The following is a 23,460-nucleotide window of genomic DNA, read 5'->3' as shown; positions in this document are numbered from 1 at the left end:
CTTGAGAAGCATTATGAAAATAGTTTGATGTGTTTTCATCAAACAATGTGTTTTCAAAAGTGCAGTAAACAGGACTTTGTATGAAGTTAGCAAATAAAAGCTAACCATTGGGGACACTGAGCTGTTCAAAGCCAGACCAGAAACATAATCTCTGTAGTGTCCTAGGTCGGCTCCTTCTACCTGGACATGTATGAAACACCCAAGGCATTCAGGAGCCTTCCTATTCATAATAGCTCGCACTAAGGTACAGTGACCAGATGGCCCATAATAACAGCGAGAATACCCCATAATCACAAACTCCTCACGGGATACCGTGATAGACTGTCCAACTCTACAAAACACATATAAACTGGTTGTGCACATTCCCACGCACCCTCAAATACATTCAACAGGAAAAAGAGCTGGATCACTCTTCCATGTTCAGGAAAGCGCAATGTTCCTCTTAAATATGAGGTTCAACTAACGGACACGTTTTCCTCACCAGTTCCCGTAAGATTGATGTAGCTTCCTGGTCTGAAAAGTGAAGCCAATGTGAAAGTACCTTAAACCTGCATTCTATTTAACAACCAGCAGTTGTTAAATAGAACGCTGCATACTCATACTATATGAGCATGCAGTGTTCCTATATTTCTCAGACAGCTCCAACCTTCCCTCATGACACCCAAATTCAAGTTAATAAGACAGAAGCTCACTCAACAATGGGTGACATCACATTCAATTTTTTATTTGACAAAAGTGCTTGCAAAGTGCGAAATAACCATTTTATTTTGAAGTTTCAGTAAATACATGAATGGATCATTTGTCATAAGTATTAGGTGAAAGGAACAGTTTCATATTTACTGGAGATATACATGTTTCCTCTTTCAGCCAAGAATTAGATGAGAGAAGCTAAAGTCAGCAGAAGAGTTCATTAGCTTAGCACTAAGGCTGGTAGCAAGGCTAGTTTCAGTAATGTGTGTTTTTGTTGGGTTTTTTTTGTTGTTTTAGCCTCTACACAAATTCATCTGACTCCTTGACGCCATTTAGCACATTTTGCCAAAATGTAGACTTGTTTCTTTAATTATGCTGCCAGTTATGATCCGTAGCACGTTTAAAAATGTGAAATATAATGCAAAAAATATCAGCTTTGTTCACTTTGTTCTTAGCTTTCCCTCGTGTGTATGTAAATGTGGCAGAGGGATTGTTTTCCTTTGTTTTACTGTGGAAACAAGGTCAGATAATGAAGATTTGTCATTCTGATGAAGCCAAAAATGTCAACAAATGAGATCGTTGGTATGTTTAAATAATTTATATCAATAATCTGGCAAGCCAACTCTCTAGGGAAGGACTGCTTTATTGGTATAGCACAGGGATTCAACAGACTGCAAGCGTAGACGCTTGATGAGCTTACATTTCATAATAATTCTTTACAGTCACTGCGGGAGCGACAGTCCTCGTGTCAGTTAATGATTTCTGTGACTTGATTCGCTCTGTCTGATCACGATGCTTTGCAGGCTGCAAGATAACCCTGGTGCAAGAAGCCACACTAGTGCACATTCATGCTGAAGTGTCCTTGAGCAAATCACTGAATCCATTAGCACTGTTTTATGATGCTGACCTCTGACTGCAGATCAGATCAGCGAAGAAAATGATGTTACATGAGGATTGTGATGGCCAACAGCCCGCTCAGGAGGCTACCAAGCAAAGCTGCTGAGGCACTAACTGCTCCGGCCCCGTTCTTGTTATATTTCAGGGTTGTGTGAACCAAAGGTGGTGCAGTCTGCCCCTCACAGTGCCTTAGGTCAGCACCCACGCAGGCAGCGTAGCCCATGGCATGGGCAATATAGTTCTGCTCATTGACACCCTGGAAGAGGTGGGCCATGGGTCCACGGGCCAGCACTGCCACATCCTCTCCACTGTGGGTTGTTGTATCTACGGGGACAGCTGCCTGCTGGATGTAGTCTTTAGATTCTGGAGAAGATAAGGATAGAGTACAAATGATTAGTCCTTTCAAAGTACATTAGACCCCATTTACACTTAAAATTGGTTTGATAAATGATATCAGCTGCTGACTGGAGCATGGTAGCAGATCTAACATACTGAATTCTGTGAAACAAAGAAGTAATGAGTGGGTCTTACTGGTGTCAACATTGCGGATGTCAGGGCGTGTGCCATTAACAATTTTGTGCCCGGGTCCATTGCCGTACATGAGCGTGGTATAAGGCAACATGTCACCAGCCCACAGTGGAGATTTACCTGAAAGACACAAACATTATTTTTGATTTATCTTCTATTTTTTTCTGCTGTTTCTTTCTGCCTCTGAGTGCTAAACAAACACAAACACACATCACGCGCACACGAACGCAAGTGCGAGGAGGGATTGCTTGATCCCAAGGGTGCTGCGGGAGGTCTAGAGCTTGTTGACGATCTCAGCGTTTCTCTCCAGATGAGCCATTAGCCTGGCGAGTCTCCCCGCTGATGAAGAGCTCAGAGTTTCAGAGTCACATTAATCACTGCTGCACTGCTGCACTGCTGCACCGCTGGGAGGAGGAGGAAAAAAAGGAAAAGGAAAGAGGGAGCGCAAAGGTGTGAAAAGCATGACACGAAGACAGATCAATCAATACAGACTCTGAAGACTGATACTGATACAGCACAGTGATAATATGACTGGTAACAAATGGAGAGGAGCAGCAGCCTCCAGGCCTGAGGGACAAAGTCCCAAACAGTGGCAGTTCCTTGAGGATGACCCCAACAGCGAAACGTTCCAACAAAAAAAATGTTTTTGGCTCTCTCTGTCTACTCTTGGCAACTCTCTGGGCAATTTTCCTCTGGATAGTTTTTCCCTTTCCCAATTACAGATCGTAGTGGGAATGGGTTTTTGCAGAGCTCAGAGGCATAGCTGTTTTGACTGACAGGTGTCTGGCACAGGCTGCTGAGAACTGAGGACTGTCTGCTGGACTTCACCTCCATAAAGAGGAGTCACTGACCTCTATTTCGCAGTTGTGTGTGTGCCATCAATAGCTTTTGGGATCATCTTACTATATATTGGCTTATGTGAGACCATACAAGAAGTTTTGCTCGAGCTTGCATACTAGTTGCAGCAGACACGACACCATTGTTGGCTCTCGACGGAGGCGGTCGCACTTTCTCCTTCTCCCTCTCCCTTATCTTTCCTGCTTGGCTTCTCATGTCTTTTGTATAGTCTCACTTATTCTCTAACCCTAAGAGAGTCTCCCAGACTTGTTCTCTAAAAACCTAAAGAAGAATTATGGATTTGATCAACTGGTCCCTTAACAAAATTGACAAACTCCTGGGCTTGGTAGAGCCCGATTGTGCTGCCGGATGGTCGGTTGCGTCGTGTGTCTGGCGACACTCTCGATGGAGGACACTGGAGGACATTGAACAACATCTACCAATTCGGAACCATGATAACAGAGTTCTTGCTGATTGGAGCTGGCTCGGACCTGGCTTATCGAAGAACAAGAAGCGGCTACAGCTGTTCAAAATCCCAGAAGGCTGGCAGACATGATAGACGATGGGCAGAGCTGTGAGTACTCAGACTGTGTTTATTGAACGCAATATGGATAAGATCTTGGAGAAGCTCATGACTCTGCGATATGGGTAAGATCTTGGTGAAGAAGAACAGGAATTGAGAGACCTAGTGACCAGTGACGGACATTAGACCAACTGTAAAATTGGATGCAATTTGTTCTGCAGTTCTGCAGTGCTATATACATATGGACAGTGTTAACAGAGGGAAAAAGATATATATATATAAAATGTACAAATATACAAGCCGGTTTTTAAAAAAGTAATATGTAATAAATAGTGTTGTGTATATACAGTTGGGTTATTGCACATAGAATTGGTATTGCACAGTGGTGGTCCATAGAGGAAGTGGGAAGAAAAAAAAATGGGGGGGGGGGGGAGGGGGGGCTGTGTTATCGGTGCATGTGTGAGTTCAGGGTGGTTATGGCTTTGGGGAAGAAACTGTTTTTGAGTCTGTGGGTTTTTGTGCTGATGCACCTGTAGCGCTTCCCTGACGGAAGCAGGCTGAATATGTTGAAACCAGGGTGGGAGCTGTCCTTGATAATGTTTGCTGCTCTCTGAAGCCTCACTCTATCCGCCTTGGTGCAGCTGCCGTACCATACCGTGATGCAGTAGGTTAGCAGGCTCTCAATGGACGAGCGGTAGAAGGTCAGCAGCAGGTTGGAGTTCAGCTTGTACTTCCTGAGGACTCTCAGGAAGTGCAGCCGCTGTTGGGCCTTTTTGACGACCGCTGAGATGTTGTCTGTCCAGGAGATGTCAGCAGAGATGAGGACACCAAGGAACCGGAAGGTGTGGACCCTCTCCACTCACTCCCCATTGATGTAAAGGGGGGCTAAGTCAGTGCTGTGTCTCCTGAAGTTGACAATGAGCTCTTTGGTTTTCTTAGTGTTCAGTGCCAGGTTGTTTTCTGAACACCATGCTGCCAGCTTCAGGACTTCCTCTCTGTAGTCTGCCTCGTCTCCCTTTGAGATGAGTCCGACTACCGTGGTGTCATCAGCAAACTTGATGATGAGAGTGTTGTTGTGGGTCAAACTGCAGTCGTGGGTGTAGAGAGAATACAGGAGGGGGCTCAGCACACAGCCCTTTGGGGAGCCGGTGCTCAGTGTGCGAGTGGAGGAGAGATGAGGGCCGAGTCTTACAGTCTGGGGCCGGTTTGTGAGAAAGTCTTTTATCCAGGCACATGTGAGAGGAGGGAGGCCAAGAGTGACCAGTTTGGTGATGAGGATGTCCGGGATGATTGTATTAAAGGCTGAGCTGTAGTCCACGAAGAGCATTCAGACGTAGCTCTGCCGCTGCTCTAGGTGACTCAGCACAGCGTGGAGGGCTGTGGCGATGGCATCTTCTGTGGATCTGTTTGCGCGGTATGCAAACTGGTGGGGGTCGAATTCTGGGGGGAGGTAATCTTTGATGTGCTGAAGGACTAGTCTCTCAAAGCATTTCATGATTACCGGTGTGAGGGCCACAGGGCGGTAATCATTCAGGTTGGAGATGGGAGACTTCTTCGGCACTGGGATGATTGTGGCTGATTTTAGACAGGATGGGATGGCTGCCTGATCCAGTGAGAGGTTGAAGAGTCTGGTGAAGATAAGGGTGAGCTGGTGTGCGCATGCTCTTAGTACCTTGCCAGGTACTCCGTCTGGACCGGCCGCCTTCCTGGGGTTCACTGCTAGGAGCACATGTCTGACATCATCCTCCGTTACAGTGAGTGGAGCAGTGCAGGAACCAGGTGACGGCGAAGAAGCTGTTTATTTCCTCTGCCAGCTGCACACTCAGGTTTTCTGTTTTCGCAGTGCTGCCTCTGTGGTTGATGATGTCTTGCATTCCCTGCCACACCTCCCGAGTGTTGTTGCTGGACAGGTGGGACTCGATGTTTCTTTTGTGGTCTGACTTGGCTTATGTAATGTATGTATGGTCGGAAGGGTAAGATGGTGCTGGCATAAGGCCAGCAGCCTTAACCTAATTTCCTTCTGGGCCAACCTTCAGGATCAATAAAGATTTATTGAATTGAATTGAATTGAATTGAATTGAATTGAATTGAATTGATCCTAGACCTCAAATTTATCACAATCTTTGGGTGACTTTTCAGTGCAACAGGCTGCATATTTCATTCCTCAATCGACCTCTATGAAAACAGTTTTGGAAATTTGCTTGTCTGTAGCATTCAGGTGTGCGTTACCACAACGTCATGGAGGATAGACATCGGCAATGATCTTTGAGAGATCATTTCTTCTCATCAATCTGGGTTACAGTTTAGAAAAAAAGTATAGTTTAGAAAAAAATCATTTCTAAACTATTTGAAGTCCATCTTCTACAGTGAGAAAGATTATTCACAAGTGGAAAACATTCCAGACAGCTGTCCATCTTCCCAGGAAATTCACCCCGAGTTCAGAAAGTGCAATCCTCAGAGAAATAAAAAAAAAATAAAAAAAAAACTCAAGAACTACATCTCACCTCTTCAGACCTTAGTATTCAAAGTTGATGACAGTACAATCAGAAAAAGACTTCATAAGTACAAACTAGACTTCATAAGTATGCCTGAATGGAAGAATTACCAGCAGAAAACCTCTTTTCAATAAAAAATAAAATGGCAGCAGTTTAGCTTTGTAAAGTTGTGTCTGAACAAACTAAAGATCTGGAACAATGTCCTTTGGACAGGCAACATCAAAGTGGAGATGTTTGACTAAAATGCACAGCACCACATTTGGAGAAAACCAAACACAGCAGGTGGAGGGGTTGTGATTTCCACATGTTTTGTTTCTGGAGCTGATACATTTTTGGAAAAAAATATCTACTGAGTAGATACACAGTTTAATAGTTAACCACGTGAGTGATGCACCTAAAAGAGATTCAGCTACTCTTCATCTTTATTATATACATCTGTAAATTCTTTTATTCTGTGGTAAGTCAAACTGTATGAAAAAAAAGGACATCTTTCCGGTCTAAAACCTTTAATAAAAGAGAAAAGTGATCAAGTGGAGAGAGAGTTGAAGAGGTAAGGAGCACATAAGATCAATAGGGAAGCCCTTTAAAAGGAGATTAACAGGTGAAAAAGATTGAGGAGAACTTAGAAGGAAAAAAGTAGAAGAGACGGTGTCATCAGTGTTGGAGATAGGTAAAAGGAAGACAGAAGAGGGAGAAAGCAGGGGACTGAAATAGAAAGGCAAGCAGGAGAAAGGCTGCCAGTAATGTGTGTTTACCCTGGCTGTAATTGCAGGGAGAGACAGCAGATGAAATGTCAAGCTGCTGGTGGCAGAAGCACACTGAAGCTGTGAGGACACAAGCACTAAGAGGCATCACGCACGCACACACACACAGACACAACAGGCACAAATGCTGCCGCAGGTGTCTATTGCCATAGTGGATAAACACACCTGGAGGGGGGAATGGAGGCACGAAGTAAAGGATTGAGGGGAAAAAAAGAAAGAATTGTGGAGAAAGCTTAACTTACTGATACAGTTATGATAGAAAAAATCTTAAATTCTGAACGATTTTTACCAGGATGTTTTTTTTAGATGAATGGATTGCTGTTCAGTTAATAATTACCCAGAATGCTGTTCCCACGAAAGGGGAAGCCATTGAAGGTAAGAGGCTGAGAGTGGTCAGCCATCACTACAGTGAGAGTTTCATGCTCTTCAGTGAGTTCAAGGCCCTTAGCGATAGCGCGGTCAAAAGCAACTGCCTCATGCAGGGCCATGGAGGCCCGGCCAGCATGGTGAGCCTGGTCAATACGCCCACCTGTAAACACAAGGAAGGGAGGGGTTAAACATGATGGAGAGTGATTTACTGCCTTCTGGTTTGAGGAGCACAAAAGTAATTGGAAAAACCAGCATAATTTTAAAAATATTTCCTATATAAAGTGGCCGTAATTCCTAAACAGTTCATGTAGTCTTTTATTTAATGTATATGTGATGTATATACGCACCAAAAGCATTTTTTTTTCCAAAAATGTATTTTCCAAAAATGCACTGGGAAACAAATAAAGTCAAAATAAAGCAATGATGACCTATGTGTGTGCCAAATGATTGATGATCTGATCAATCTGATTGGTCAGATCTGTTTATTCAGATCCAAAATATCAGAAAAAATAAATGCCACAAATTCGTTCAGCGGTCAGTGTGAACAGCTGCATTATGAACAGGTGAATCAGAAAATTATTGTTAAAGCTCTCAATATTCACACAAAATTTACATGTGCGTTGTGCAAAGGCAGTAACTTTGGACATTAGGAGATTACAGTTTCGACTCACTGATTCCCAAGAACAGTGTGCAAAATCCAAAAATCACCTATTCTGATATCATAGAGTCTTACAGGCCTGTAACTCTTTGGCGATGGCTTGGTTACAGCTGGTTGCTAGGGAAAAAATGGCATTCAGGACTGGATTAAAATCTCATCAGCATTAAACGACTTGAGCTGCACTTGCCCAGAAGACTTAAAATAAACTCTGAAAGGTTATATTTACTCCTAATAAACATCCACACACCTTGCAAGGAAACAGTTAACTATTATTTGAATGAGTTATACAGTCTGTATATTTTCCCCCTGGCAGCAGGTACATTTCAGAGTTGAACCTTTTCTGAAGAGAGAGTGGGTGATTTTTTTTCTGCATTAGCACATCTCCCGCTGCTGTCCTCTCCACCGGCTATATTGGAAAGTAAAGTAGACCCCGGCTAATAAGTTGTGATCTCGGCGAGCTGTCAGTGATTGGGCGCACCATATGTCTGCTTCTATTTATACATTTGCCTCTTATTTTTAAAGTCATTGTGAAGACACTCAGTGGCACTGTGGAGTCCCCAGGCAGCTGCCTCAGATTAAAAGAGAGATAGACGAGGGGGCCGGAGAGGCAGCCGCGTGGAACGGAAACACACCATCAGCACACACTGCGGCAAACTCATTGAGCTGTATGCAGAATCAGTGTCAACAGCAGGTACACACCGTGCTCTGAGCCAATGTTGTCACTATGGCACATAGATCAATTTATCCCAACCAAGCTTCAATGTTGTACGTATACTAATATTTAAGCAAACAACAATTACTTAGTTATTTATATATAACTGTCACTTGGGTTGGTTGGGTATGATTATTACGCAATTCCTTCTATTTTTAGTCCTCTCACAGGAATGTTTTATCCATTGTTTGTCGGATCGAGTGATGGGAATGTGCAGAAAACAGATGAAGCTGCTGTCCTCACCCTCTACTAACAGGAAGAAGCCTTTAGGGTTTTTCTGTAGGATGCGGATGGCCTTTTCTGTGGTCTCGACGATGGACGGATCCATGCTTGGGTCCCTCTCCTCCTCGTAGCGGAGATCACCAGGTTCAAACAGAGCTGGGGAGGAGAGAGGAAAACTGCGCTATATTTATCAGCGATCAGTGGAGGTGTAGTGGCAAGGAAAGTCCTATTTTCCTCCTCCTACTATTACCACTATTTTCAGCACACAGGAACTGATAAACCACAGAGCAGGAGAAAACCCAAAATATAGCAGCAAGCAAGCCCTCAGTCCACAAAAAGCACAATGACTAGATCCCTACACGTCCTACACACCGTCAACACCAAAAGTTTACTGACAGCACCTGGTACTGAAAAAATATATTGGAGCATTTTCTGAAACAGAGCTAAAACCCAGCAAACATTTCAGTACTGAATCACAGTCGACGATTTTTTCTCACCGTCTAGTATTTGATGAAAAATAGTTAAAAAATGAAAGTTGTCCCACTATTGAACCTGCTTTTTCAGTGTCGCCTGGATGTTCTTGCTGGACTTTTTTGTAAAGTAATATTTGGATTTGAGAATCATCTTATCATCCTTTTTTTGAATGGAACAAAATGAAAAACAAAAACAGTGTTGATTAAGAAAAGAGTAGGAAATCCAAGAGAAAAAAGCAGGCCACAGTTGACACAAGCTGAAGCAGAGAGTCAGCGAGACTGCGTTTTGCTGCTGCGTTTTCTTAAATCCATCATGTGATTTGGACGCACTGGCGACTGTTGACTCCAGAGGATTCAGATTATGTACACTTAGTTAACTGAGTCACCAAATTATGAAGTCTGAACACAAAAAGAAAAGCTCCTAAGGTTAAGGTATTACTTTATTATAGACCTTTTTAAAACCCTAAACAAATAATTTGGGTACATTAACCAAAAATAAAAACAAAAGTCCAAACTCAAAAAATAAGTGACGCGCGACCACGTTGATGCCTGACTCCACTACCGCTCCAGTCTGCACATGCAAATTTTTTAGCAATTAAATTCATTAGCAGGATATTTTATTAATTGAAAACCACGTTTCTATTAAATGTCTAACTGAGAAAGCAATTTAGTTACATATGAATGTAGCTCTTAAGCAACAAGGAAATGCATGAGAGAGCAAAGGAAGGGGCAAAAGAGAAAAAAACATACCCATGAGGTAGTCAGTGGTTTCAGGGTCAACAGCATCAAAATCTGCTTTATTCCACACGTAGTGGGCAACCTGTAACACACAGGAATACATATAACCATAAAAAGTGGAAGCAGAATACCAAAAGTGGTTGTGCTTGTTATTAGTCACTGAATGACTCACCGGCAAACAGGAAGCCACTTTGTGCGCAAAGTAAAGGACACATAACTGTTCTAACTATGAAACCTGCACCAGGTTTCTGTACTTATACAATGCAAGTAATCACGTTTCTTATGGAAAAATAGCAGAATATTCATATTGTAATACATTCACCTCTGGTATCCATTGGCAAATAAAAACTCTCTGATACCTTATAATGTTAACTGTCTCCATTACAGTCAAATGCAGACACTGATAAGATCAGTCACACAACTGGACCCTCTTTAAACATATCAGGTCAAAATAAAAATCATCCAGTCCTCAGAAGGTCTTACAGTAAATACAAATTTTAATGAAAACATGACATATTGTACCGTCTCATTATTTATGCAACAGAAATTTAAGTCAAAAGGCCAAAACAGTATGTGACAAACTAAGCACACCCTCACCAAAAATGGTAAAGTTCATGATGAAAAAAGCTTGCCAGGAGAAAACCTCTTCTCTCTAAAAACAACATAGCAGCCCAGCTCAGGTTTGCAAAGCTGCATCTGCACAAACAAGACTTCTGCAACAATGTCTGTTGGTCAGGTGGGACCAAAGTGGACATTTTTCACAGCACCACATTTGGATAAATCCAAAAGCAGCATATCATCACCACACACCAACTGTCAAGCACGGTGTTGGAGGGGTCATGATTTGGATTTGTGTGGCAGTAAGACCTGGGTACCTTGCAGTCATGGAGTTAACAGTGAAATCCTCTTTATACCAAAGTATTCTGCACTTGGGTTCAGTTGTTATGCAATCAATAATCACACAGTATAATATGTCACATGTTATTGATTATCTGATGTTGTATTTATCTACTAAGATTTTTATTATGTCCTGACACATAAAACGGTTGAGGGTGTCCTATGTTTTTAACATGACTGTATATGTACAGGTTTTTAGGTCTTCTGATTTCACACCATGTCATAGTTCTTGATTCAAGCTGTTATTATGAGCAGAGGTGTTTTACCTTCCCAGTTTTTAAGTTCTGCCACTCTTTTATCAGGTCACGCCCATCCTTTCTTTCACCATTTGAAAAGAAGTCTGTGGGGTACTCGGGGTCCTTGGTACCAGTAGGTGTCATGTACTTTCTACCGCCACCAATGATCACCTGAAACACACACACACACACACACACACACACACACACACACACACACACACACACACACACACACACACACACATTTAAATTAAATTCAACCATTCAAAAGTTCAATATATACTCTTAAAAACAGAAGCGTACATCAATGTCTGTGTTGTTGATGAGCTGGAATGAGATATCCGTGCAGCCGTCCCTCTTGGCAGACTCAGGCATATCGGCATCACAGTACCACGTCCTGCTGGCACTGTGGGCGTAGCTGCCTGCTGGGGTGGCGTGTTGCACCCTCGTGGTTGTTACGATGCCCACAGACTTGCCTGCAATGTAAACACAGTAGTTTCCTCCTTAACACAGGTTAACAAAAACCATTCTGCTCCATGTATGAATACTGTATGAGCAGGTTTCAGGATGAAAAATTGTTAGTCGTTAGTCAAAAAAGTTCTCAAATCTGAATGCAAAAGTTATCTTGGTGTAAAGTCTAGTAGATACAGTACTTATTGTCCTTTTAGTACTTACTTATCCAATTCATCTGACAGATATTCAAAGTTTATGATTGCAGTCTCAGTCTCAGTGTGATAGCTGCAAGACGAGCGATGTGACACCAAATTATCAGACACAGATACTCGTGGCTTCATGAAGTGGTGATGTGAGATTACAAATCTCTGTCATGTATCAGAGGGATCAAAGTTCTTTATGCTCACTTGGAAAAAGTGTGCTGAAACTCAAAAGTCATTAAAGACATAACAGTCTGTAATGTGCGCTGTAGGCGGCAGCAAATGGTTGATTAAACAATTAGCCAATCCACAGGCAATTAATCCAAACAATTAGGACAGCTAGTTGTTAGAGCGATTTTTCAAAAATGAAAGAAATATGCTTGCAGGCTGTCAAATGTGAGCACTGAGCCTCACCTCGACACTTCACCATGGGGTTTAGAGGGGAATTTTGACTCAGTTTTCCAGACTTGATGAATGAACAAAGTAAAAAATCCAGCTAATATGCAATTTTAATTGTGAAGGGTAATCACTTCAGAGAAAAAAAAGCAAAGATATCAGTGAAGAAGAAGCCTCTCGTGATGCCTCACAGTTATCTCAAGAGGTGCCAGGCTCCAGGTGTACCTTGCTGCTAGAAACTGCGTGGAAGGACACGACTGTTTCCAAAATGTGTTTTACAACATTAAATAGAAGTGTCTTCAAAAAACTGGTTCTCGGGAACATTCGCACACCTGAGCAACTAGTCTCCGGTGCAGCGCTGGGGTCATGGCCATGACACTCTGCCTGTGTGCGTGTCATGAGATATTTATGGCAGCTGATAACACTGGGACACGATAACAGTCAAGGTGCTTCCCTGTGTAGCAGATTATGCTGTGGTTGAACCTGAGGCTGCGAGCTGCTGTTGCTCCCTGCTCCCCGGTGGCCCCTGTAATACCACTCTGACAGGGCACTGCAGCTCACAGCAGAGCGCTCAGCTGTAAAATCAGGTTTTGTTGAGGCCGTGTAAGACCTGGGGGATTTTCTTTTGACAGAAGCTAGAACCTAAATGTGACATGCAGGGCCGTGTCAGGTATCTGCCTGCTCTTTGTACAAGAGTCACACAATCCCATTTGTTGCTTCAATCACAGCATCTTTTAAATTCTTATCCTCTGAGTGTCATCTGTGCAGCAATGAGTTTCACTTGTTCACATGAGCCTATAGCCATCTGCTGAATATCACCATTACCATTAGTCTGTTTTATAAATCATTTGCTCATTATTATACATCATGTAAGCATTATGGTGACATGTTATGGGCTCTTTTTTTGCTTTGATCTTGTGGTATCTTGTTTTTAAACTTCAGTTAAATTCTCATTTAAAGGTATTTTCTTACATTTACGATCATCTGCCACTAAATGTCGTCCCCGCCGCTGAATTACCCATCAACAAAAAAGCTGCAGCAGTGTTTTCTGAAGCATGTCAATTGAATAAAAATGCTAATTTAAATGTTTTTCTGCTCTGCTTTGCGGTTCTCCTCATCCACAATTTTGCTGTCATTTTTATGCAAATGTTTCTGTTTCCATTTTTCCGCCTCTGGCATAAAAAATATGGCGTAACCTTTTTTTTAATTTCACTTACAAAGCTCTGACTGGCTCAATAGTTTTTCCAATTCAAATAAGCTTCACAGCATAAAACTTTTTTTTTTCCCAATTTATGTTTCAAACATTCAGAATGGCTAGCCATCCTATGTTTCTTTTATTCATTTGACACATTCAACTAACTGTAGTAAAGTAAGCTTTTTGGTATGATAATGATTAAAAACAAAGTAGTATAGTTCTGTCATCTTTTGACTCTTTGACCCAGTCAGCATCCAAACTGCTGTATACACATAACTATTATTCCTCATGCTCTGATGAAGGCGAGAAGTCCAATATGTTAGCACGTTTGTTGACATGGTCAGAATAAATAGGTGAATTTTAAATTTGCCCATTTTTTCCTCAGGTTTTGTGCAGCTGCTGTCTTTCTACATTTGGGCATTAAAGGATGTACTACAACTCCGCTACTTCTACTTGGAGTTTTGGTTTACAGATGAAAACGTTCTCTTTAAAGATTCAGTTAGTGACATTTCTTGTCTTCAGTGGCTCACCAGCATCTTTGGCCCACTTCAAGATGGACGTCACCTCGTTGCCCTTCTGAGTTCTGCATACTCCGTTGCGACCCGCCGCATTCACTCCAACGATGTTCAGGTTGGTTTTCACACCACACAGATATGCTGTGGCTGTGGCTGCGCTGTCTGCAACCTGGAAGTCCACACTGTAGGTCTGCACAGTACACACACACATACACAAAGGAAAGCTTAAATAAAATATACTGCTCGGGAAAAACCTTTTAAACTTTAATGACATGTGAAATAAGTTGTGAAAATATTTTCAGTATTGTCTCATAACGCTCTCTTCTACTCCTAAGGTTGTGTGGTGGTGCCCAAGTAATTTGGCATCTGGAGATATCTGAAAAATAAAAGATTTCAAAGTAATTTTCCCTCTTCTGTAAGCACATAGAACTCTTCCTTTTGTGAGCCACTGTTTCATTGCCCCCACTGAAGCATCTGAAATTCATTATACAGTTTACAGTGCTGTGCAAAAATCTTGAGCCACTCCTCTTACCTTTTATTTATTAAAACACGTGCAAACATTTAAAATAAGGCAAAAAGGTTTTTAAAAATTGACTTTGTGTAGTTCTAATGAACTTGAAATTCAATATTTAATATTTTGAAGCAAGCTTTTATTCCCTTTTCTGCCAATCATCCCGCTCTGCTTCAGTAATGTTGAGCTCTGAGCTCTGGGAAGAGCCATCCATGACTGATTGTGTGTCATGGTGTGTTCGTCTATCCAGGAATGTTTTTACTGGACTGATAATGCATTTGGGATTGTTATCATGCTTGAAAATGAAGCCATTACCAATCAATCTTTACTGTATTGTATTCTATGGTAAATCACAATCTGACAATACTCTTTTGTGTGAATAATTCGATAATTTTTGACAAAATTCCCAACAGCTCTGGTTGAAATCCAGTTCCGAACCATAAAAAGAACCTCCACTGTGTTTTACGTGCGGCTATAGTCACTGTTGTACCCTCTTCTAACCTTGTAAAAATACACCACCGTACATACTGAGGATGATTTCAAGTTTCAAATTTGGACTCCATATCTGTTACCACTGATTTTCAGTCCAGGACTTGTATAATTTGGCATAGCTCGACCTTTTCTCCCCATTTCCCTTCTCCAAGAATGGTTACTTCCACCGTTTCACTGAGAGCATTTCTGATGAGGCTTTATTGAACAGTGATCACATTAAATTAGAAACAAATGGTCATTTAACAAGGATATTTTTCCAGTTACAGACAGAAAAGAGCTGGCTTAGCTGTACAATTAACAGTTAAAATTGATACACTGTAGCTCGTTTTGCTATAGAATAGCACTTTATTGCCATTGTACGTGTATATAAAATTACAGAAGAATAAGCAATTGTGTACTCTAGATTCTTTTAAAGAAGGTTATGGTGCTCTAATTTTCTATGGCACAATAAATGTTTATCCAACAACAAAGGCTATTTTTTTTGTTTTTAATGTTCATACACACTTTTTTACTACCATTACCTTTCCTGTCACTGATTTTTGATCCATCTCCCTGAAATTAATATCCTCCACTTTAAAGAGGCAGAAAAGTCCCTTCTGTCACTCACGTGAAAGTCCACAGTTTGAGCAATACATGTGACAGCGTTTTCTGCTTATGTTGTTTCATTTTTAATATGTTTTTAATATAAAATATTGTATTAGCTGATGTTATTATTTAGGGTAAGGCATTAAGTCTAACAAGTTACAGGCTTGTATTCCTGGTTAGAAGAATTACAGCTGCCTGCTAAAGGCTTTCCGCAACACGTGCAGTAGACAGAAAAATAAGTTCCAACTGAAAAACATTAGTTTAATAATATATATTAGTTACTATGACACCGCTCTGACATAAGGCCCCTCACACAGAAACTGTATGCCTACAGGGCTGATTGCATTCATATTCAGTACTGAAAATATAAAGTGGGGATGTCAGACTCATTTCCATTGTGACCAGTGAAATTCCTCTTTCTGTCAGTATAAAAAAAAGTTTAATTATAGTATTAATCATTGGGATATCTTAATATAAGAAAAAGAAGCGCGATTTCAACAGGACATTTCAGTTTTTCTACATAATAAAAAATTGCTGCTGCAGTAAATGAAAGAAATCTGTCACCCCGACTCTTTTGGCTTAAACTGTAAGAAATCAATGACTAAAATTACAGAAAAACTTCTGTCAGCTCATTTAATCTCCTGCAATTATAAATCAGAAAGTCTTTTTTTGATATCTCACAGAAAAAAAGTGAAAAAATAGGAACTTTTCTGTTCTGTCTTTTCTTAATTTTATATCTGCTACCTAATTACTTTGGGGTAGCATAAATGGCCCATGGGGGAGGTCAGTAAAGATAAAGAGTTAAAACTTGTGAAAATACACTCAAAAGTCCAAAATTTCTTTCTTCATGTTTTCTAAAGCTGTGCATCTGTCTGTGTCAGGCTGATTCTGGCCCCCGGCCCTTTTGTTTGAAAACACTGATGTAAAGATAGAGGATGCTTGTTATGAACATGTATTGTTAAATGACTTTACTTCATCTTATGTCACACTTGTTTTGGGAGCATCCAGAGTTGTACTGTGGCTGGCGCAGCAGCAATATGGTACCATAGGTTCCTCTTTTTATATTATAATTATGAATGGATGTGTGTGTGTGTGTGTGTGTGTGTGTGTGTGTGTGTGTGTGTGTGTGTGTGTGTGTGTGTGTGTGTGTGTGTGTGTGTGTGTGTGTACCTTGGCCAGCCCCACATTGGGGAAGGTGTCCATGGTCATCACTGTCTCCTCCCCTGGCTGGTTCTCCAGCTGTCCCTTGAGAATACGAGCTGCTGTGAGGGTTGTGAGTCCCATACCTGAGGCCCACAGACACAGACACATATTCACACACTGTAGCTTTGGTAAACACATAAATAACTCCCTCCTGAATCTTCTTGTTTTCCTTTAAAATATTTGTTTTCTCTGCTGTAAAGTGGTGGCTGAGCAAACAGCGGAGACAATGCCTGAAATGATCTATGTAGATAAAAAAGTAATTCAAGCACTCTTTATTTATAAGTGAGGCTGTCTAATGTTATTCGTGCAAAGGATTGACAGTGTTGTGTAACCTACCATCTCCAAGGAAAAACAGGATGTTCCTAGCAACGTTGGTGTTCAGCTTCCTGTCTAGTGCTGCCTGCAGTGTTTTCCTCGCCTGTGACCTCCAGAACTCTGAGTTCTCCTCCTCAACTTTAGGCAAACACAGGAGTCAGAGTGGTGTTTAAAGCATCGGCTCAAACTGGGAGAAACAGGGTTCTGGTTTTTACAGAACACAACACAAGCACCAGCTTAACTTTTAACAAAGGTTCTCTTACAAACTTATCTGATCTTGATACTGGTGGCTTTCAGACAAAACTGTGATATAACACTTAGCATTTCCCACTGTTGCTCTCAAAGTGTTGTCACAAGTGAAGTTTGATTTATTTCAATAAATCAAAGTTGAAATAAACCACAGATGGAGAGGACAGCAGAAAACAACCAGAGTGAAGCTAAAGAGACTGTAAATACCATAATAATTACTCAGTAATCACTCATTACCTTTAAATGGGAGATATATGGGCACATAAAGGGGCATTTCAAGCAGTGCACATTCATTATATTAAAAGGCTAACTGATAACTATAAATGAAGCTGCTGCTTAAAGACAATTTACGTCTGGAGAGTCGAATGTTTGGAGCCTATATGTGTTTCATTATAGTCTAAAAACACCTTTCTTAATAAGGTTTTTATTCTCTGACTCATCTGGCTATTAAGCAATAAAGCCTATTGACTGTAGGAAACTACCAAAAAAAAAAAAACCCAGCACAATCAGGTTCAAGCTGAAATTTTCTCCTGGTTCCACAGAACAGCACAAACTGACTCAGTTTGTGCTGTTCTGTGGAGTGAATAATACATAATGTTGACGTTTTCAAATGGCCTTCATTTCATCAAACAAGAATACTTTGATGAATTTAGACCATTCTGGGCTTGTAACAGGTACTCAGCTAGTTAAAAGTATTGCTTATTTAGTTAGCAGAATAATTTTAATATGTACTAACATAATTACAAAATGGATTTTTAAAATGTTTAATCAGCCTTTTAATTGAGTGTTACAATGCGCCTTTAAAACAGAAGTGAGACTTTCTGAAAATGGGCTCCAAAATACAGATGCAGTTAAAAAACATAATAAACACATTATGATTACAGATCCACAATCTTTGTTATTTACAAATTTCTGATCAAGTTAATTTAGTTTGACCTTAAAATGTGTTTTTCCTTATAGCAGGGTTGATATTCTAAACCTTTGAACTGCAGCATAATTACAGTTTTATCTAAGATGCTTCGCACGAATTCCTGAATGTGAAAGTGTTTACAGCGCAACGTGTTCCTGCAGGAAATCACATACAGTATCTCACTACAGGTGTAACTTTAAACTTGGAGAAAACTTCCGCCTACAATGCCACAGATCAGAATCAAAGCGTTGTTCGGAGCATCCTCCAGAGATCACTGTGAGCGGTGTTAGAAAGAAACTCTTTCGGGACATGAATGTGTGTTTACTGCAATGTTTGTTTGTAGCAACAGCTGTCACACCTCACTTTAATGCTCTCTTATCTACTGCAGTACATCTCTGTGTCCTGTTAAACAATTATTCTGATACAGTAGTCCACTAATTCACAGTGATTGCTGATAACAGGGAGTGTTGCGCAACTCTATCTGCACTCAAAGTGCTGACTTGGAAAGTTTGGAAGCTCCTGCCACAAAACAACGGTGGAGCATGAAAGGAAGGGTGGCAGGTGAGACATCATTAAGGAGAAAAAAGTGAAAGTGAAAAGAGGGTAAAGACAGAGCCTAAAGGGAGATGAGAAAGGGACTCAGAATTGGTGGATGATGGAGTTTTAAAGCTTTTAAATAGAAAAGAAGTTTGATTCTTAGGTTAAAAACGGAGAATCATACATCAAACTCAACAGGTCACTCTGATGTTATCGTGAAAGACCTCCAAATCTAATAGTTTGTGTAAAAGCTGCAGAGCAAAGGAATGGAAAATAAAGCCTGTGTTATGAAGAGGTGCATTTTTGCTTTTGTGTGAATTTCTGCAGCTGTAACACTGGAAGAAAAAAAATGAAGTTCTGGTTGAAGTGGCACTCAAATACCAATACTGAAAGAAAGGACAATAGAAAAACTAATACAAGTATGAGTGGTCTACTTGTTGTGTGCTACCAATTCGGGAGTTCTGGGTTAGGAGCAGTTCAAGGTTTTTGTTTAAAGGTAAAGAGCTGAAATCTGAAAGGGTTTGAACAGTATTACAGTTCGAAATGATGGGTGTAGGTCTACTGTTTGATTCATCAGCACTCAAAGGCAACTGAATGAGTGTACATTTGAAACGTAAATGAAATACAAGTTTAAGATTGGCAGATGGAAACAGTGGAAGCGGTTTTTGATTAACAGCAGGTATTGATTCACTTACAATTAAAATGAATTTCAGTTAAAACATTTAAATGAATGCAGATGAAGTGGGCATGTCAGCTGATGTGTAAAGTCTGAAAGTAGTGGCGCAGTTAATTCAGGAAATATCACTGAAGCACTGAAAGGTTTTCAGTTGAAGGTTATAGCACTTATTGTTGATTTTGTACATGGTGAACACAGTTGAACAGCCATTTGTAGTGTAAATGCCGAACACGGTTGAAATGACATTTAAAGACTGTGTGTGTTTGGCTTGATGTGTGAGCCCTGAGGTTTGGTAAATGTAAAACAATGGTAACATTAGATGAAGAATATGCAGAGGCTGCCATCTGTCAAGAGTTGAGGTTTTTATTCATTTTTAAAAATGTGTCTCTATGCATAGACAATGGCCAGTGAGTAGAACAGGGCGTCCTGAAGCAGATATTGATTAACCATTATACTGATTTACTCACTAGCTGAAGTGTTCCCAGATCGGTTACAATACAGCAAGCAGATGCTTAAATGTAAAAGCTGAAAATCAGTGAAACTACCCTGTGACACAAAAATGAGACTTATTAGCTGAATGGTCAACAAAGTGTAAGATATTGGTAAATAAAGTAACATAGGATAAGGTTTGAGCCAGATGTGGCAAAAGTACACACATTCAGTACTTAGAAGTACAGATACTTGTGCTGATTCACTTCTCAAGTAAAAGTGGAAAAAGTACAGGTTCTGGTGGACTTTCTTACTTTGAATACATTTCAAAGTAGCTCTTTTGAGGACTTTCTTTCAGCTATTTTTATCCAAAGCTAACTAAGCCTTGTGCTATATTAATGTAACAATAAAATAATATAAATAATTTCTATTAAGAGCTCCAGTAGTTTATCTTTGTGTACAGGCTGTGATCAGCTGATCTGGAACACTGCTGCTCTTTGTGAATGTACAAACTGATGTGAGCAGATGTTTCATGAGTTCTCCTGGCTGATTTCCATTGTCTACATTGACAGTACACTGTTTATGCTGTCTTTATACTAAACAGTATCATCAGCCCAACTTCAAATTTATCTCTGCTACATTGGATGTGACCCAACTCTGACCATGAAATCACCAATCACACACTGTTCTTTACTTTAAATCCATCACAACACAGCAAACTAACCTGTTTGTCCTGGACTAACCTGCAGGTGAGTTTCATGTCAAACATAATGTGACATGTACAGACCCAATATCTGATTTAGAAAACATCAAAGCAGAAGAAAACCCCCAAAACAAAACTAAAACAAGAGTTCATTTTCCTTCTTTCCTTACCTGTGGCAATGGATGATCCAAGCACCACCAACAGAAAGAGAGCCAGGAACGACCTTCTTGTGGACTCCATGACCACGATCGAGTTGGCAGTCTGCTCCTCTAAGTCTCGAATCAACTCTTCCACTCTAATAATACCTGTTTCCAATCTAACCTGCTGTCAGTCATCTTTAACAGCGTGTCATAAATGCATAAAGACCAGTCAATCTGTGGCAGCCTTATATGACCCTTTGAGTGAAAAAAATGTGTTGTGGTTGGCGTGGAGGAAAAATAAGACACAAAAAAAAACCATTAAAAAATGTACCTGCAGCTTAAACTACTGCAATAATAAACCTATGAGTATTTGTGGTCAGTCCTTGACTAGAGGACTCATTAAAAGTAGTTTTAATGACAGAATTGAATTGAGGGTATGCACGGGCATTATTTATGACCCTGTGACAAAGATCAAGGTAATGCATGCAAACATACCAAACAGCAATTGAAAGTTTGTGTGTGTGTGTGTGTGTGTGTGTGTGTGTGTGTGTGTGTGTGTGTGTGTGTGTGTGTGTGTGTGTGTGTGTGTGTGTGTGTGTGATTTCTAACCATAAATGGACTGTATCTGAGAGATAATGCAACAGAGGAATACAGTTATGTAACTGAGAAAGACAGAGTCCACCGGGACTGAGCTGAAAGCCAGAAGCACTCAGCCATCTATTTTCCAATGAATACATTAGCAAGAAGGGATATAAGTATCGACAATCATGTTTTATTTGATCGCTTGTCCAAAATTTCCACATCACCCTTCTGAGAGAACAAGAGGTAACATGGCAACCGATGCAGAAAGCATGTTTTGCGTCTTATTCAACAGGTGCCATGCGTCACACAGGTAATTTAATCACATAATGTTCCCTGCAAGTTCACTGATTAGTCTCACCGGTGTGAATGAGGCATTAATGCCAAGAACACAAAACAATTTTAATCCCCTTAATGGGAATGGGACTATAGTTTTTCTTCTTTTCTTTTTATATTTTTTCTGTAAATGAGAGCAGATAGAGGAAAACATGTGGAAAGGGGCGTAACATACAGTTTGTGTGACCTTGACCCATAAGGAAAAAAAAGTAACATTTGAAAAAGTTTTCAAAACTGAGTCCCAGAAATACTGGGAGCTCAGCACCAGAAATATGAGTCAGGTATCAAAGTAGGAAAAGATGGTACACCATCAAAGCAAGCAAAATCTGTGAGGCTTCATATTTAATTAAAATATCATTACTGATGGATTCTGGTCAGAAGCCAGAAAAAGAATGAGAAATGATAGTGAAGACACACGAGACCAACAGCATGAGCACGTAAACCCTCAAATCCAGTTATCAGGAAAAACTTTTTAGTTTTTTCTATAGCCAAAATTATTTGAAGATGTACAGCATGCAGTAATTCTAATTAAATATTTAATGTTAATTTTTTATTCAATATTGGTCTCTACATAACACATATTTAATGTTTTTTACCTTTACAAACATTTAATGGTTAGTTATTATTAATCTCTGCTTCTCTTCCACGGGATGTCTTTTATCCTGTCTTCCGCCCCTCATCCCCAATGCCACAGAGTTGGTGGAGGTTTCTTCCTGTTAAAAGGGAGTTTTTCCTTCCTACTGTTGCCAAACAGCTTCTTCATATTGGGAAATCTGGTTGTTGATGTTTTCTTAGTTTTCTCTTTATTACAGTAGGGTCTTTAATTACATACACAGCAAATCTGCTTGCAATTTCTTATTTCCATGTGTTGTTAAGCATAATAAATAGTCAATGCAAATCATAGTTCATGCTAAGTTGAGTGATCTGAAAATTTGGAGAATGAACTGTGATGTTTTTAATGGGGATTTTATACTTTCATTTTGAAAAATATCCCAGTCCACATGAAAACACACACAAAAAAAATGTTTAAAAAAGATGTCAGTCCATGCCAGAACAATAGGCATGAACTAACCTGAACTTTACACCCTGTAGGAATGTTACCCAATCAGAAACCTATAAACAATAATACAGTGGCTCTCCTTTGACCACACATGTGACTTTGACATGTAAATGCAGAAAATGAAAATCTTTATCCTGGAGGAAGGTTTTTTAAAAGCTCTGACCTAAAATGCTGTTTATGCTTCGACAAAAAGCCAAAATGCATTTTTTTTAAAAAGCTACAATTACCAAAATGCCTGTGCAGTTAAGGCCTAAGTGGTCTAAATAAACAACACTGTGGTAGCAAAACGTTATTACCAGGTCATAAAACTGTTTCCACCTGAAACACAGAAAATCTAACTAATGCTAATATCAGTCTATTATATTAACAGTGATGACATCAGGATACAAACATTTCATAAAATCAAATTTTGCAACTTAAATCATTTTAAATGCTACATAAAACATTTTCTCTCTCATCTTCACCGTTTCCCTTTTAGCCAAATAAACACACTTCAATGTAGTTTTCTATGCATGTAAAAACAGTTGAATAATACCTGAACTTTGAGAGGGTGATGTACTCCCAGCGATTGAGACTGTGGCTGTTTCTCCTCCCAGATTCTAAAAATGACCATAATGTACAAAATGACCTCCATGTTTGTCTTGATGCATTCTCAATCATCCAGGAAAGTAAATCTCCAAAAGTTGAATCTGTTCATCTGGACGTAGCGTTTTGTGGGAGAAACGTTTCGTCACTCATCCAAGTGACTTCTTCAGTCTCAGCTGACTGCAGGTTTCCCCAAACCTTATAAACAGTACATTTGCATAACTGACCTCACAGCCCATTGTTCCTTCAGTGGGCTGGTTTCAGTCATTATGCAAATGTACTGTTTATAAGGTTTGGGGAAACCTGCAGTCAGCTGAGACTGAAGAAGTCACTTGGATGAGTGACGAAA

General features: G+C 40.2%; 1 protein-coding gene across 1 annotated transcript; it reads right to left on the bottom strand.

The window, feature by feature from the left end:
- Positions 1-721: 721 nt before the first annotated feature.
- On the bottom strand, positions 722-20,691 carry alp3 (alkaline phosphatase 3). The gene is made up of 11 exons (XM_031735486.2): positions 20,582-20,691; positions 16,929-17,045; positions 16,560-16,675; positions 13,817-13,991; positions 11,346-11,518; positions 11,070-11,210; positions 9,919-9,988; positions 8,717-8,851; positions 7,072-7,263; positions 2,119-2,235; positions 722-1,950 (listed from the first exon to the last, which is right to left on the bottom strand). Exons 1-11 carry the CDS (start codon positions 20,649-20,651, stop codon positions 1,634-1,636), a joined length of 1,623 nt encoding a protein of 540 aa, XP_031591346.1. The 5' UTR covers positions 20,652-20,691; the 3' UTR covers positions 722-1,633.
- Positions 20,692-23,460: the final 2,769 nt, after the last annotated feature.

This window comes from Oreochromis aureus, linkage group 14 (assembly GCF_013358895.1).
Source record: "Oreochromis aureus strain Israel breed Guangdong linkage group 14, ZZ_aureus, whole genome shotgun sequence".
NCBI classification, from domain to species: Eukaryota; Metazoa; Chordata; class Actinopteri; order Cichliformes; family Cichlidae; genus Oreochromis; species Oreochromis aureus.
Note: the sequence above shows the minus strand (reverse complement) of the source record. Positions and strands in the feature narration are given on the sequence as shown.